This window comes from Gambusia affinis, linkage group LG07, assembly GCF_019740435.1.
Source record: "Gambusia affinis linkage group LG07, SWU_Gaff_1.0, whole genome shotgun sequence".
Lineage (NCBI taxonomy): Eukaryota > Metazoa > Chordata > Actinopteri > Cyprinodontiformes > Poeciliidae > Gambusia > Gambusia affinis.
The window spans coordinates 18541149-18555421 of NC_057874.1; the positions used below are offsets into that span (position 1 = coordinate 18541149).

Here is a 14273-nt window from a genome sequence, read left to right on the forward strand (position 1 = left end):
TTTTTTCTCTTAAAAATGCGACTTTGGTGAGGTCAGCATAAACTATTACGATGAGGCCTGTGAACATGAACCGGGTGCCACAAATGCTCAAAACTTAATTTGAAGTAAAAACAAAAAAGTGCTCAGTGTGGCAGCATTTTGGATATCAGACAGAAATTTGTGACAAAAAGAGTGATAAAATACTAAAAATGATTTGTGTACACAAAATTAGTAAGGTCGTTCAAAACGGCTTGGTAATAATGAAAAGTCAGCATCTGAGCTACAGCAAGTAAAAGGCTGTTTTATAATTTTTCATCTGTTTGAGATCCTCTGGTTTAGAATTTAAAATTTCTTGACATGTCAATATGCAAGCCTTTTATATTTGTTTCTGCACAAACAAAGGTTTTATAGGCACATTCTTGGTATTTATTTTAACAAGAAATTGACATGGACAAGTGAGAAATGTTGCGTAAATTTTTTTTCTGCAGAGAGGCATATTATTGAGGTCATATTCTCAAATTACATCCTCTGGAGTTATTTCCAACTTTAGAAACATGCTTTAAGAGAATAAAACCTGTTTCTCCAAGACAAATGTGGCGGTGCCCGTTTTGTAATAGGCAAAGATAATTAGGAGTAAACTGCACAAATGTTTGACCTGAGCTAATTAGGAAGTTTGCAGACTTTGCAGCAGAGATCAGTAGAGGGATAATGAATTATAAAATGGTTCATTATGCGCTTAAGGGACCTGCTCAATCTCAATAAATGGACATGGGGCCTAGCAGACACATCAAACCAAAACGCGCACATCGCCTCATTGAGCCGCTGAAAGACTGCTATTAAGAGATTTTCTTTTCCACCTCTTTTATTTTATTAAAGAGTCTCCTCCTCTTCTCTGACATCTAACCTTTTGTTTTGTCACAGCTTTTCAATTTGTTCATGAATATGTGCTTTAATGTGAAAATGCTGTTTTTGGGAGAACTGTCAAATTCTACAGACAACCTAAAAACAAACATCAGCTCTTTGCATTACGCTGTACTTTATGCTGTGTGCGCCACATTTTTAGCTTTAACTTTCCCTGCCTTTCCTCCAGCGTCTCCCTGAGGACCGAGTCTGCCCACTCGCACTGCCCGTCTTCTGATAATACTAAACCCACAGATTTATTGTAGATCTGGACCCATCAAGACCCAGAGGACAACAATCTGCCCACATTAGTTTCCCCAGACGTGCTCTCCCAGGCAGCCTGCAGGCTGGACGTAGAGCCAAGCATGACAGAAAATAATCCTCTTCTACCAGCCGACACAGCTCCTCTTAAAGCCGTTTGGTTTAGGTTCAAAAATATTACACCAATTCTGCAGCTTGGTTTGACATTTTCAGACAAAGCTGTTGAAAATAATCAACTGAACTCAAGACCCTCATGTAAATAGAGATATTAATTAATTTTATGTCACATTGTTTTTATTCAAAATGTGGGGTCTGCATGGGTGAGTCCAGCCTAAAGAACCTTAAACTGCTGGATTTCAGAGGTTATAACAGCGGACGCTAATTCAGCCTCAGGCTACAAATGGCCAACAGGGATGAAAAGCGATGAGATTCACAGCCTTGGATTTGTCTAATTCTTTAAAAGTTAGCTTGCAGGAATGGTTGCTAACCTCAAATAGATGACCAGATACTGAATACATGCAGCTTGTTCAGATCTGCCAGGAGGGAAACACAGATAGGCACCAATATAGACTCTTTGTGTGAATGAATTAATGAATAAAAATACTTCACCAACAAAAATCTAATACAAGCTGTTTACATCTGGGTTTTTGTTACATATTTATCAATCAAAATACTCCATGTTGACTTGCTGGTGTCCAGCAGAGGTAAAAACATTAAACAAATTAATATTTTTTACCAAGTCATGATTGGTTTGGCTGATTTAGTAAAACTCAGTCGTCTCTTCTACGCAGAATTGATCTAGTTCAGCTACATTAGAGACTTTTGAGCATAAACTGGTTTAAAACCATCCTATGGTTCTGATCTGATTTAAATACAAACGTTGCATACCATGTAAAACTTACTTTATAAAAAATAGTAAGTTCAAAAATAGTCAAATATACCATAAAAGCTTATAAAATATAATCTGAACAACATTATGTGTTTATGGTCCATAAAATGATGTTACCTGTAAAAATTCTTCCTTTCTTAGAATAGTTAAGGTTGTTCAGTAAAAATACAATTTTAATGGAAAAAAACAGAAGGAAGACACTTTTCCAATCAACATAAGTATAAAAAGAAAACTTTAAGAAATCAGAAGGCACATCCACGGTAAATTACTGATCTATATAGATTTTACTGTATTTATACTGTAAACTTCTGATAACCACAGCTGTTATGTTATAAAAGATATTCTGACTTCATATGCAGACATGATGCGGTAATAAAATCAAATTAGCAAACATAAAGTACAAAGAAAACGTCGAAGCAGCTCAATGCATGTCAGAGAAAGAGGAACCCAGATGTGCAGCCCCAAATTTTTCTTGAAGTAATTTCTAAATGACTGAAAATTCAGTTGTACTCAGCTTGAAAAAAGACTCGTACTGCCATCTTGGCATCAGGTGTCCTGAGCTACAAGCTGCTGGATCCCCAGTTTAACAAGCTGCAGACTATATGAACGTACATGGCTCTGAGCCGAAAGGCTGCAGATAAACAGAAAACAAAACATCTGATCCAGGATCCAACCCTCGAATATTTTACGACTTGTAAATATGGACAAACAGAGAACTTGAGGTTCTGCTTAGTTTAACACTTTCTGTCAACTTATGTGGGTGCAGACATGAAAATTTCAGCCTGAGATAACCAACAATTGTCAAACTTTTTGATGCATTATTAGATTATATTTCCGACTTAAAACAAACCCAACAGGTAACAAATCATTCACCTTGCAGCTGTTTCCCTTTATAAAAAAAACATTAGCAAACCGATTACCATGAAACAAAGTTGGAAATTAAAAAAAAAAAACATAATAAGATGTTGAAGTTTGCATCAAACTTGGTCTCTGAAAAGATGAAAATGTTTGATCAGAACTTTTCCAGGGACATGCAATTTGGTTACAAAGGACCTTAAAGAATGACTCTACATATGCAAAGCTAAAATAATTCTCAGTTGCATTTTTATCAACAACTATAACACAACACACATGCTTATAATTGGATTGGCACAAATCTGCAGTTGGCAATCTGAGCAGTGCAGACCGTGCAATGGGAACTAACTAAACAACTTCAATAGTAAACATTTTCCACAGAGAAGAAGAGGAGAAAAAAGAAGTAATTCCATGCACTGTGCCACTCTACTCCTTTAGATTTCACCAGGCTCAATCAAGAGCCCTTTATCCTCTGGCTCACATCCTCAGACAGGGGATCCAGAGCTGCCATAAAATGGGTCCGGGAACAATGCACAGCCTTGATTGCTCTATTGTGAGTTAGCTTTGGCCTTTGACATCTTCTCCTGAACCAAGAGTGTCTAATTCTGACAAGATTTGTCTGGAGAGACGCAGCTGGAAGGCATTGTTACAGACAGGTGCCATAAACTGCCTGCTTGAAAAAGAAAGTCAAGCGTAAGACAATGACAGAGAGGAAGAAACCGCTGCAGTAGAAATGTCTGCTCATTCCCTGTTTCTCTTTTTAGGTTTTTTTCTTTAAGAGTCAGGGTGAAAGTGTCCAAAAGGTTAGAGAGGTAGATAACAGAGGAAGCATGTTCATGGAAACCCTAGAGGGTACATGTGTAGGATTTTGCTCATTTAGTGGCTACAGACTAAGGATGGTGTTATGGCTGCAGGGCTGAAGAATGCTGCGCAGGAAGGGTGAGGTCTACGATAAAAAGCATGACCGCTAAAAAGAAAATACAGAAAATACAGTACGGATCAGTTTGAGACCGAGTATCTGTCATCTGAAATCACTTTACTGTGCAAAAGTGCAAAGCAATATCAAAGGATATTGAGTTATTGAGTGAGAGTGAAGAGGATGTGTTATCTGGTCATGACCTGACTGTCTGAAAAAACCAGGAGGATGTTTGGTTTCACTGTAAAAACAGACGGCAGGCATTCATCTATATATACATTCAGTATTTACATAAATATTCAATTAAAAATAAGGCTGATAATGAGTTTTATGACAAGACATTTTCAGCCTAAAACAAAAATAAGAGTCAAAAACGTTTGGCATGATCTAGTTGCTACAATATAAAAACTGAAAAGCATTAGTGGTTCCCACTAATGCTAACATAATAGACTATTACAGTCATAATGTCTATAATAATTAATCAACGCTACTTTAAATTCCATACATACAGGACAAATATAGAGTAATTAAAGCTAAATTAAGTGTTAGATTTTAAGTGATCATTACGCAGTTAATTAGTTAATTAAAGTGAATGTCTGCAGTCGAGCGCCTCACTGACATGCTGCTTGCATTGCAGCTCGTTAACTGTACTTCAAAAACAACATGGCAGACCACGACTTCCCACACAGCAGACATTTATTCCTTTCAGATCATCTCTATCATGCAATTTTTAATATTTCAACATCTCTATTTTCAGTTAAATAAATTAAACAAATGTTGACTTTTTGTCACGCTTTTTAAGCAGACTTAGAGTTTGCACCTGTGTTTCAGTCGCTGAATGCTTTTGGTAGGAAACTGTAGTTTGTACCCCAAAAGACCACAAACTATGATATCTTGCAAAATCTTGGCTGAGCAAGATATCTGTGAAAAACTCTGATTCTCTATGCAAGACTAATCAAAAAGTATGTAAAATGGCCTCCAATTTTTTGAGTTATTATGTCAGTGTCTGGAAGATGTGTATGCAATTTGTATACAACAAATGTAGAAAATACAAAATAGAGCATGTTTTATAACATATTTAACATTAAAACAGTTTCATACACTACAAAAATTACTTAACTTTGTTAAGTGTACTTATAATAATACATTTTCTAATCTTACTGTAATAGATGCAAAAACCTGACCCAGTGACAGCGGACAAGGTGCAGCATTACTGCCACTGACATCATTCCTGCATTGTTCAACGATAATATTGTAATCATACGATTGTCTAATGTTGTTCAGCCTATTAACACTCGTCTTTTTCTAAGCACAAGTTTTTTTGTCTGCGTGTTTTTGTGTGTGTAGAGAGGTGAGAGATTTTTCAACGATATTCTTCTACTGTCCCTCAAAAAGCATTTACATTACATTACTGGTGTTTTGAAATGTGGAATAACTTACAGCCTTTGTATATATCTGTGGGAATCTGGACGGCACTGGAGGAGTAGTTGACCTTGTTTTTAAAATTTGGATCGTCGACAAACTCCAGCTCCAGAGAGGACGAGGTCTCCAGCGGAGCTTCCTCCTCTCCGTCCTCTGTCTGCTGAAACACACAGAGAGGAAATAAATAAGAGATGAATCTATATTATAAAAAACAGGATTACAGAGCTGCATTTTGTAACTTTCTACACTGTGATTCTGGAAGACGCATTTGTCCTCAGCATATATTATCTTTCTTCCTGACTCGCCAAATTTGAATCATGTTAGGAATAAAAATTCTGGCTTCTGTCTGACCTCAGATTCAGTGGTTCTGTTCTCTGCCTCCAATCAGAGAAAATCAGCAGGTATGAGCTCAGTTATGAAACGGAGGGAGCCATTAGCAGCTATGATAACTATCACAGACCAATGTGATGTCAGAAGAATTAAACCCAGCAACTGGCATCACCTAATTACTGTTTATTTTCTCACCCAGCATTTTAGATTACAGACTTTCTTTTCTCCTGCCTCACTATGCGAGTATCAAACTCCCTTTTTAGGGTGTTTTGTTTGCAATTTGAAGCCATATTTTGCATTTCAGAATAACCAGATGTCAACATATTAAAAAGAAATCAAAGTCTGGCAATGTTATGTGATTTATTGGATGGAATGGTTGGAAGAAACAACAATTTTATTTGCTAGTTTCTGATTTGACAAGCATCAAATAAAAAAAATATTAACTACCACAACTTTACCACTTGTACAATTAATTAATTCATTTATTTTATACTTGCTGAATAAACAAAGTCCTAAATCCTGACAACAGCTGAGCTTCCTGGGTGACGCAAAGATTTCATTTTGATAAAGCACTAAGGGTTAATTGGATGTGACATGACTAAAAATATGTTTGTTTTTTCCAGAGAATGTGAATCAAAAGCTCTTGTCCACAGCAGAAACTGATTGATGGGCTGGCTGTAATTGACTATTAAAACACAATTAGAAACTGCTGTCAGGACGAGCCGGGGGAACTTTGAGACGAAGCTCCGCTGTAACAAAACAGAGGCGGCAATAAAGTTAGGAAAGAAAAATCACCCATGAGACGATTTCCAGCTCAACAATTGTCATAAAAATCTGAGATTGACCTGAAAAGGAGCAGCGACGTTTAAAATATGAAAAATAAAAAAAACTAAATAGAGGCTTATTAAAAACATAATTCTGTATATTTCTCTTGCTCTTAGATAATCCTGTAGTGATGCTGCTATAGAGTAAGGCTGCAGGAGGACAAACCAACCACTTTTTCTCACTTTCTTCTTCTACTATTCTCCGATTTGCATTACTGGCTGTTATTTCAATTGTTCATTTTATGCTTTAAAAATGAAAGAAGACATCAATTGAGATACTGCTGCCAAAATCTAAATATTCTCCCTCCTTGTTATTAAAGTTTTACTTTTTAAGTAATTAGAAAATAATCCTACATCAGTGCATCTGTTTCTTTTTTGTGTATCTGATTTCCACTCATACTGAGCTCGGTTCTGCTGCAGATTTCTTCTTGCTAAAGGGGAGTTTTTCCTGAATGAATGGTGATAATCAATGAGATAATTTGGTCCATACAATTTTTATATATATATATATTTTTTTTACAATAGTATAATTTTCCTTTATTTGAATAATTAAAGAAACTTTAATTTCCACAAATAGATAATTTTTTTTTTTTTTTTGCTTTTGCAACACAATTGGGTTTTAAAATGTTGGCTTTTACCTAAGTTGACTGTCAGAGCTCAGTATTTGTTTGTCATTTAGAGTGACTAATTCTCTCAGTGTTGAGCTGGTACCCCCGCCCCTCCTCCAGAAGAGCCCAATCATAATTAACCAAGGCAGTGTCTAATTAGAAGCTGAATAAATCCACACAGGAAAGACTGATTGGTTCATTTTCTTCAACCATCTACCACCTGTTTTGCTCGATTCATTACCCAATTTGTTAATTTTATCTCCCCGTTCTCGAGGTTTAATTAAAGGCTGAAGGGGCCAGAGATGACATTTCAAAGCTTCTTCCAGTCCCGCCCTGCGCCGACCATGGCTAACCAGAAGCATCACTCATGGACCTGGGTGTGTGTCAGATCAGAGCGACATCACACACACACCTTCTGCCAGGGTAAAACAAACATTCATCACCCCACAGATGGGAGCATTGTTACGTGACGATCCGGGATATGTTGCCAGTCACGCTGTAACAGTCTAAAAGCAGAAAAAGTTTGATTGACCAACATCATAATCCAAATTGTAGTAATTCATTTTGTGTCTTTGAAAGTCCTTCTGCAAGCAAATTACAACCTGGAGTCAAGATTGGCAGTATTTCTCTACCAGGCAGCATTTAATGTGAAATTAAGCAGACCAAAGAATATTTTTAAGTTTTAATTGCTCTTTGCAATAGAATGAGGTGTAGCCATTTCTTTCTAAACATACAGCTCTGGAAAAAATTAAGAGACCACTTAAAATGATCAGTTTCTCTGATTTTACTTCTTTTAGGTTTACGTTTGAGTAAAATGAACATTGTTCTTTTATTCTATGAAGTACTGACAACATGTCTCTGAAATTACAAGCAAAAATCTTCTATTTATTTGCAGAAAATGGGAAATGATCAAAATAAGGTAAAAGATGTGCTTTCAGACCTCATATAATACAAAAAAACAACAACAAATTTATGTTTATTTAGAAACAACAACACTAATGTTTTAACTCAGGAAGAGATCAGAAATCAACATTTGGTGGAATAACCTGGAGGTTTTCAATGGTTTCTTAATTTTTTCCAGAGCTGTAGAGTTATTACCACCATGGTAAAGATGTATAAAAAGCCTTCATTTAAATTCATTACTGGTGAGACTCACTCCCACACAATACAAAATGTTGAATAAATCTAATCTTTAATTAAACACATCTATTCAGGAATAAAATCTTACATAAACTATTGTAGAGTCTACATGGGTTTTAAGGATCAGGAGAAAGTTCAGAACTAGATTGCCTTTAAGGTCTGCGTGGTCTTGTTCAACAGAGGTAAGTCCATATCTTCTGCTCACAGTCAAACTTGTTTCCAGTGGAGTTTGGACTCCACCAATCTGACCTTTTTGGACAGAATATGATCTAAATATTTCAACAAAATCTGTTCTGTTGATATGTTTCGGACAGTGGTCCAAAGTTGGTCTTTGAGTGTTGCTGTGTTGCATGTTGTGATCTTTCTCTTGTTTATCACAATGGAAAGATCAAAACCGTTCATTACAAGGCTTCTGTAAAACCCGACGACATGCTGTGAAGGTAATTAGGCTGTCTGAACCAGCTCTGTTAGAGCAGGGACACATCTAAAACATGCCGTGACCTTCAGCACGCACAGAAGTACTTTGCAGTCGAGTGTAGAGAGTACAACCCAGAAAGGTTAAGTGCTTTCTTTAAAATTAAGAAATGTTGGTGTCTTGCTCATAAGTAAAGGACGGATGCAGCAGGAGAAACAGGAAGGCAGGCTTGGGAATCTGATAGCGTCAAGCCTGCTGTAGTTTGTTGCTGTAAAGACGGAGCTATACGAAGAGAAAAAGCCTTTTAATTTACCATGTTTAGACTATGTGATATGGATCTTTTCTGAAACAATCACCAATAAAAGTGCCTGATATGAGTTTATTGTGTTGAGTAGCTGCACCCAGGTTTCAGGATGGGGTGAGGCGCTAGCTCATCCATGAGGAACTCAGGGTGCATTCACACCTACCCTCTTTAATCCACTTTAATCCAACTCTGGTTTATTTGCCTAGAAAGTCCAGTTCATTTGGGGAGGTGTGAATGTGCAATTAAAACCTAGGACTCTGTTCGTTTGACATGAACTCTGGTGTGGTTTGAATGCATATGTGAACGCCAAGTGAACTGGAGACTGCACCAAAAACAGGAAGTGAACTGTAGGGCAGGGCATTCTGGGTAAATAAAACCTAAACAAACAAACAAACAAATGTTAGAGTTAGACAAAGTTTCTAGTTCTAGGAGGAGAAATGGATCATCACATTTTACCAAAAACAAACTAAAAATCTTACAATTGTTAAAATTTGATGCTACTCCATTTTTCAAAGTTGAGCTCATGTCTTCTCCAGAGCTTTATGTGTCGTTTCCTTCAGTAGTTTGTGATACAGGTTTTTCAAAGAGCTCAGATCACATCGTACAGTGCAGATTGAAATTTAACCACATGAAAATGTGACAAATGTTGCAATTCTGATCCCTAAATGAACAGCGTCTACTGGACTCTCAGTGTAAAAAAAACCCAGAGTATTTCTGCTGCTCATCTGCATAGAAAGGAATCGGTTTTGGTTCCAGCATCTCTTTGGAAGTTTTTTTAAGAACATCGCACTAAAAGAAAGGATCTGTCTGTCCGTTCTGTACTGGGTTGCTCGACAGAAGGATGTCTGGGTGTTTCTCCTTGACCTGCTTCCCCAATGAGCAAATCCACAGCAAAAGACATATAAGGATGGATAGATTTATTGTAAGGCTTTATACACAACTTCACCAGGATCACTTATAATTGTGGACGGTACTGTATATTTTATTCAAAAAAGGCTTCTTTGTCTGATTTAGAGCAATTTTAGAAAAAAAGAAAAGTTAAGAAAACCTGAAAGTGTCAATAAAAAATTCTTTACCATAAAAATGAATAATGGACATGCTCGGATACATTACACTTCACTTTTGTAATAAGGGTGAAGCGACAGGAGGAGAAATTAACGAGGTGAGGTGCACAGGAGGGGAAAAGAGCCTGACAATGACTTACCTTTTGCTTGAAACCAATTTCATGTGACATCCTCTTTATAGTTCAGGATTATATTTAAGCATCAGAGCTTAACTGAAGAGATTCACCAAGTGAGACCAACTAGGAGGGTAACTGGTGGGGAGTCAGGCAGAGGAACGACCTCTGCCTGACTCCCGCCATCGGTTCTGGGAGGTCGTAAAGTTGTAGACGAGCGGGTCAGAGGTGTGTCACAGACTCGGCCTCAGTGTGCCATGTTAATGATGACCGATGTTCTCCAATTAGATGTGCTGACAGGCCCTAAAGCGCTGTGTCATTAATCACGACACTGTCGTGCACAAAGAGAAAATCACACCATGATTTATTGCTCCTCTGCTTCTCTTTTCTCACTCGCTGCTCCATCTTCTCCCTGCTCTGGTGATCTGAAAGGGATTCTTCCCTACCTCCTTGAAACTTAATCAGTCGGTGTGATTTCAAAACGTACGCTGTGCAGGAATTTCAGGAAAAGTCTATTTGTTTAGCATCTGAAACTTTTCTTTGAATGGGATGACTGACATACATAAGAGAAAAGCTATGCTGCTGTTGGACGTGGTTGCGCGATCTGTGTTTGAAGGACGGCAATAGTTCAGGTTGACCGCTAACAACAGGCTCATCCATCGGACAAAAGAGACTCTGGAGATAAGGTCTGGGGGAGGACATCAGAATTCACAGACTCATGCATGTCGACCTGGCCGTGCTCACCATACAACAGTGCCAACTCACTTATGCACACAGACAGCGCAGGATCCTACGACCTGAGAAGGAAGGGCATCAACACCGAGAAGGCCAGGGGAAGGGGCGGGAAGGGCTTGCAGGAAGGGGTGAAAGGGAAGTGGATTGAGTGGGATTTTGTGCGTCTGGAGGGGTCAAGGCAGGCAGACGGTGCGAGAAAACAGGGGGCGGGGGTTAGGGAGCAGTCCATACTGTACTCACATAGTCTGAATCCGCTTTCGAATCGTAGTATGAAATGGCATTCTCCTGTGCAGAAAAGAAAAGTAAGAAGAAAAGATGGTGAGAGAAGATATAGCTGTGCCTATATCAGTCCCGACCTGTGGTGGTGAGCAGGAGAGAGAGAAAGTCATGGTTATATTCAATCACACCGTTCAGCATGAGAATATAATCAGCATCACAGAACACAGGAGGAGTAGTGTGATGTAAAATGATAGTCATGACGAGGCAAGATGTACAAAGCTTGTGTTCAGCACAAGTTTGAATCTCATAGTGTGAGGTCAGATGGTCTGAGATGAAGCCAGAAAAAGTTTGAACTGCTAAAGTGGGATTTAGAGGGGGTTTCAAGAACTTCAGCTATTTGCAAGCGGCTACTGTCTGAAAATTGGGGTTAGGGTTCGCAGTGAATACAAAATATTCAAAATTTTGTATTCAACAAAGACCCAGAGTTTGTTTTTTTTTGAGTGTTTGGATAAAGTGCTTTTCTATTTCTTTGTCTAGATTTTAAGTTTGTTCTCAACATTAAAACGTGGATGAAGTCCCTCTTATTGAAAACGTTCTCCGAATTAAAACATTTAAATTGTTCTGAAAATATCACCCTATAATGGGCAAAATGTGTACCAATCTTGAACTGCGGCCAGCAACCTCACAAAATCATTCAAGGGTTACAAATGACCTTGGAAGGAATTTTAAACAAATTTAAATTAACCACATATTTTAAGCCAAGTCAAATGTTACACAAAATAAATGTTTGAAACAAATAAATATTGTTTTGCAGAATCTTTTAGCGGCCAGTAAAATTTTTCTCTAACCAGCCACAAGGGGGTCGTTTCTGTTATTTCTTACCCATTTTACAAAGCTTTAAAAAAGCTTTGTAAAATCTTCATTTGGAAAACTGGTTTTTCTTGCCTACAAATTAGTTTGCAATTAAATAAAAGAATCAAACAGAGAAAAAAGACTTCTTTGAAAAGCATCAGTGTTGGTGTGGACAGGACCTTTTCCTCCACTTTTACTCCTCTGTGGGAGTTTTATCACCCTCTGCTGTTAGTGTGGAGTTGTGCTAAACAGATGCCAAACAGAGAGCAGAAATACGCGTAAAAAATTAATAAGAGTGAAAATTTATACCACTCCATTTAACTGTTTCGTTCCACTCAACCACTTGAGATTTTAGCTACCAGATTCTGATTTTTACACACAAGCTTTCAGACTTTATCCACCCTCGTTTTCAGCAGTCGTCCTCGTTTCCCTCTCAGCTGGAGTCCCTATCGCCTCCCAGGTAGGCGTGAGGGTTGGCAGTGTTTGGCAAGCGACATCCACCGTGTGGTCTGCCTCATTACCATGAGTAGAGACTCTGCTGAGGATGCGCCCTCAAGGGCAACTCTGTGACTGACGCACCCTCACTGGCAGAGCTGCGGTCGTAGTCTGGTGAGAGAGGCCGGCTGACAGAGAACTGTGGTTTAATGTTTTACACACTTTCTATTTATTTCTATCTAAGCATTAGAGAGAAGACAGGGGTGATCACTTTTTTGCTTTTTCACACATGCATCCTCTTCATTTTAGGTTAAAATTAATTACCTAGGGTTAGCTTTATATTCCATAATTCAAAATTTCACATTGTAAACTCATTGGAAAGACTGATACATTATAATAATTAGTAAACATGTTTGGTTTAATACACTGTAGGAGTTAAGTAATCAAGCCCAGGTCAGCCACTGCATTTTGTTTATTATGGAGGAGAAAAACATATCAGCAAAATAAAATCTACTTTGATTTATTTAGGAATATTTTAATTTGATATTGTATCGCAAAACATTCTAACAAAATAATTAAATGTACCTTGAAAAACTATCAATTCCCATGTATGTTTTTCACATTTTGTCCTACAAGTTCAATCTGCAGTATCCAGCTCTGGAAAAAATTAGAGAGCTGCAAAATGGTCGGTTCTCTGATTGTACTCTTTATTGATATATGTTTGAGTAAAATGAACAATTTTCTTTTATTCTATGAACTGACAACATGTCTCTGAAACTCCAAACAAAAGCAGAAAATGAGAAATTATCAAAATAAGGAAAACGATGCAGTGCTTTCTGACCTCCAATAATGCAAAGAAAACAAGTTCATATTCATTTAGAAATAACAATACTAATGTTTTAACTCAGTTCAGAAATCAACATTTGGTGGAAAAACCATGAAGTTTTCAAAGGGGTTCAGTGCAGTGGGCTCTTAAGTTTTTCCAGATCTGTATATTACTGGGATTTTACATAGTAATAGTAGTAATGAACACATGTAGAGGAAGAGGGAAATGATACATGGTTTGTAAAATTTGACACAAATAAATAAATGAAAAGTGCAGAATACATAATTATTTGAGTCCTTCCACTCATCTACCCCTGGATAAATTTAATATAAGATGATGGGAAAGAAGGTCAGGAAAACATCTCTAAACATACAAGAGGAGATACAAAGAAATGCCTTAGATCAGAGCATATCTATGCATTTGAATGACCTACACCCAATCTAGACATATAAAACGAGACCAGACTGAGAAATGACAGATATTCTGCATCCAGTTTGACTGAGTTACTGATGACAAATGCATGCCATCATTTTCAAATTACTTGCAAAATAAGTTAAAAAAACCACGTATCATTTTCCTCCCACATCATAGTTAAGCTTTACTTTATGCTGATTAAACACATGAAATCCCAAATAAATATACTGCAATTTGTGGATGTAATTTGAGAAAAAGTGGAAAAATTTGAGTCATTAATACTTTTCCAACACACTGCACTACAAAGTATAAACTTTGTTCCAAAATAACAGACTTGAATTATACTAATAATTAATCAGACTGCAACCAGAACTCAGCACAGCAAAGTTTAATGCACTTCCTGCAATAATTTTTCTCTTGGATAATTAATCAAAATACTTTCTCCTTAATTTAGATTACAGAAATTAACTAAATTAACTATATACTAGTTGGTAGGAGGGTAAAATAATTTAAATTCAACATTTTTGGGATTTTTTTGTGGTAATCACCAACAATTAACAGAAAACCAATAGTATTTGAATAATTAAAATGAAACATCACTGCTGTTATTGTCCATGAAAATATGTTTATGTTCAATTTCCTTCTTTTATCTCCTGCTAATCTTTGTTAAGTGTTTAGTTTAAGAGTCCTTCCCCTTTTTTCCTGATTGAAGGCCCGAGCACTTAAAAACGTCGCACTTAAATTTAAGAGCAACGGATGAAATAGGATTCAG

The 14273-nt window shown here is 37.2% G+C and overlaps 1 protein-coding gene across 1 annotated transcript in view; it reads right to left on the minus strand.

Annotated features, from left to right (window-relative positions):
• The window catches only part of cacna2d2a (calcium channel, voltage-dependent, alpha 2/delta subunit 2a), a gene marked incomplete at its 5' end in the record, with an annotated part of 112060 nt that overhangs the window by 69173 nt on the left and 28614 nt on the right, over positions 1-14273 (minus strand). Inside the window, 2 exons of the mRNA XM_044121909.1 lie at positions 5241-5382; positions 10996-11040. Of these exons, the coding sequence (XP_043977844.1) occupies positions 5241-5382; positions 10996-11040 (187 nt within the window). The remainder of the gene's footprint in view (positions 1-5240; positions 5383-10995; positions 11041-14273) is intronic.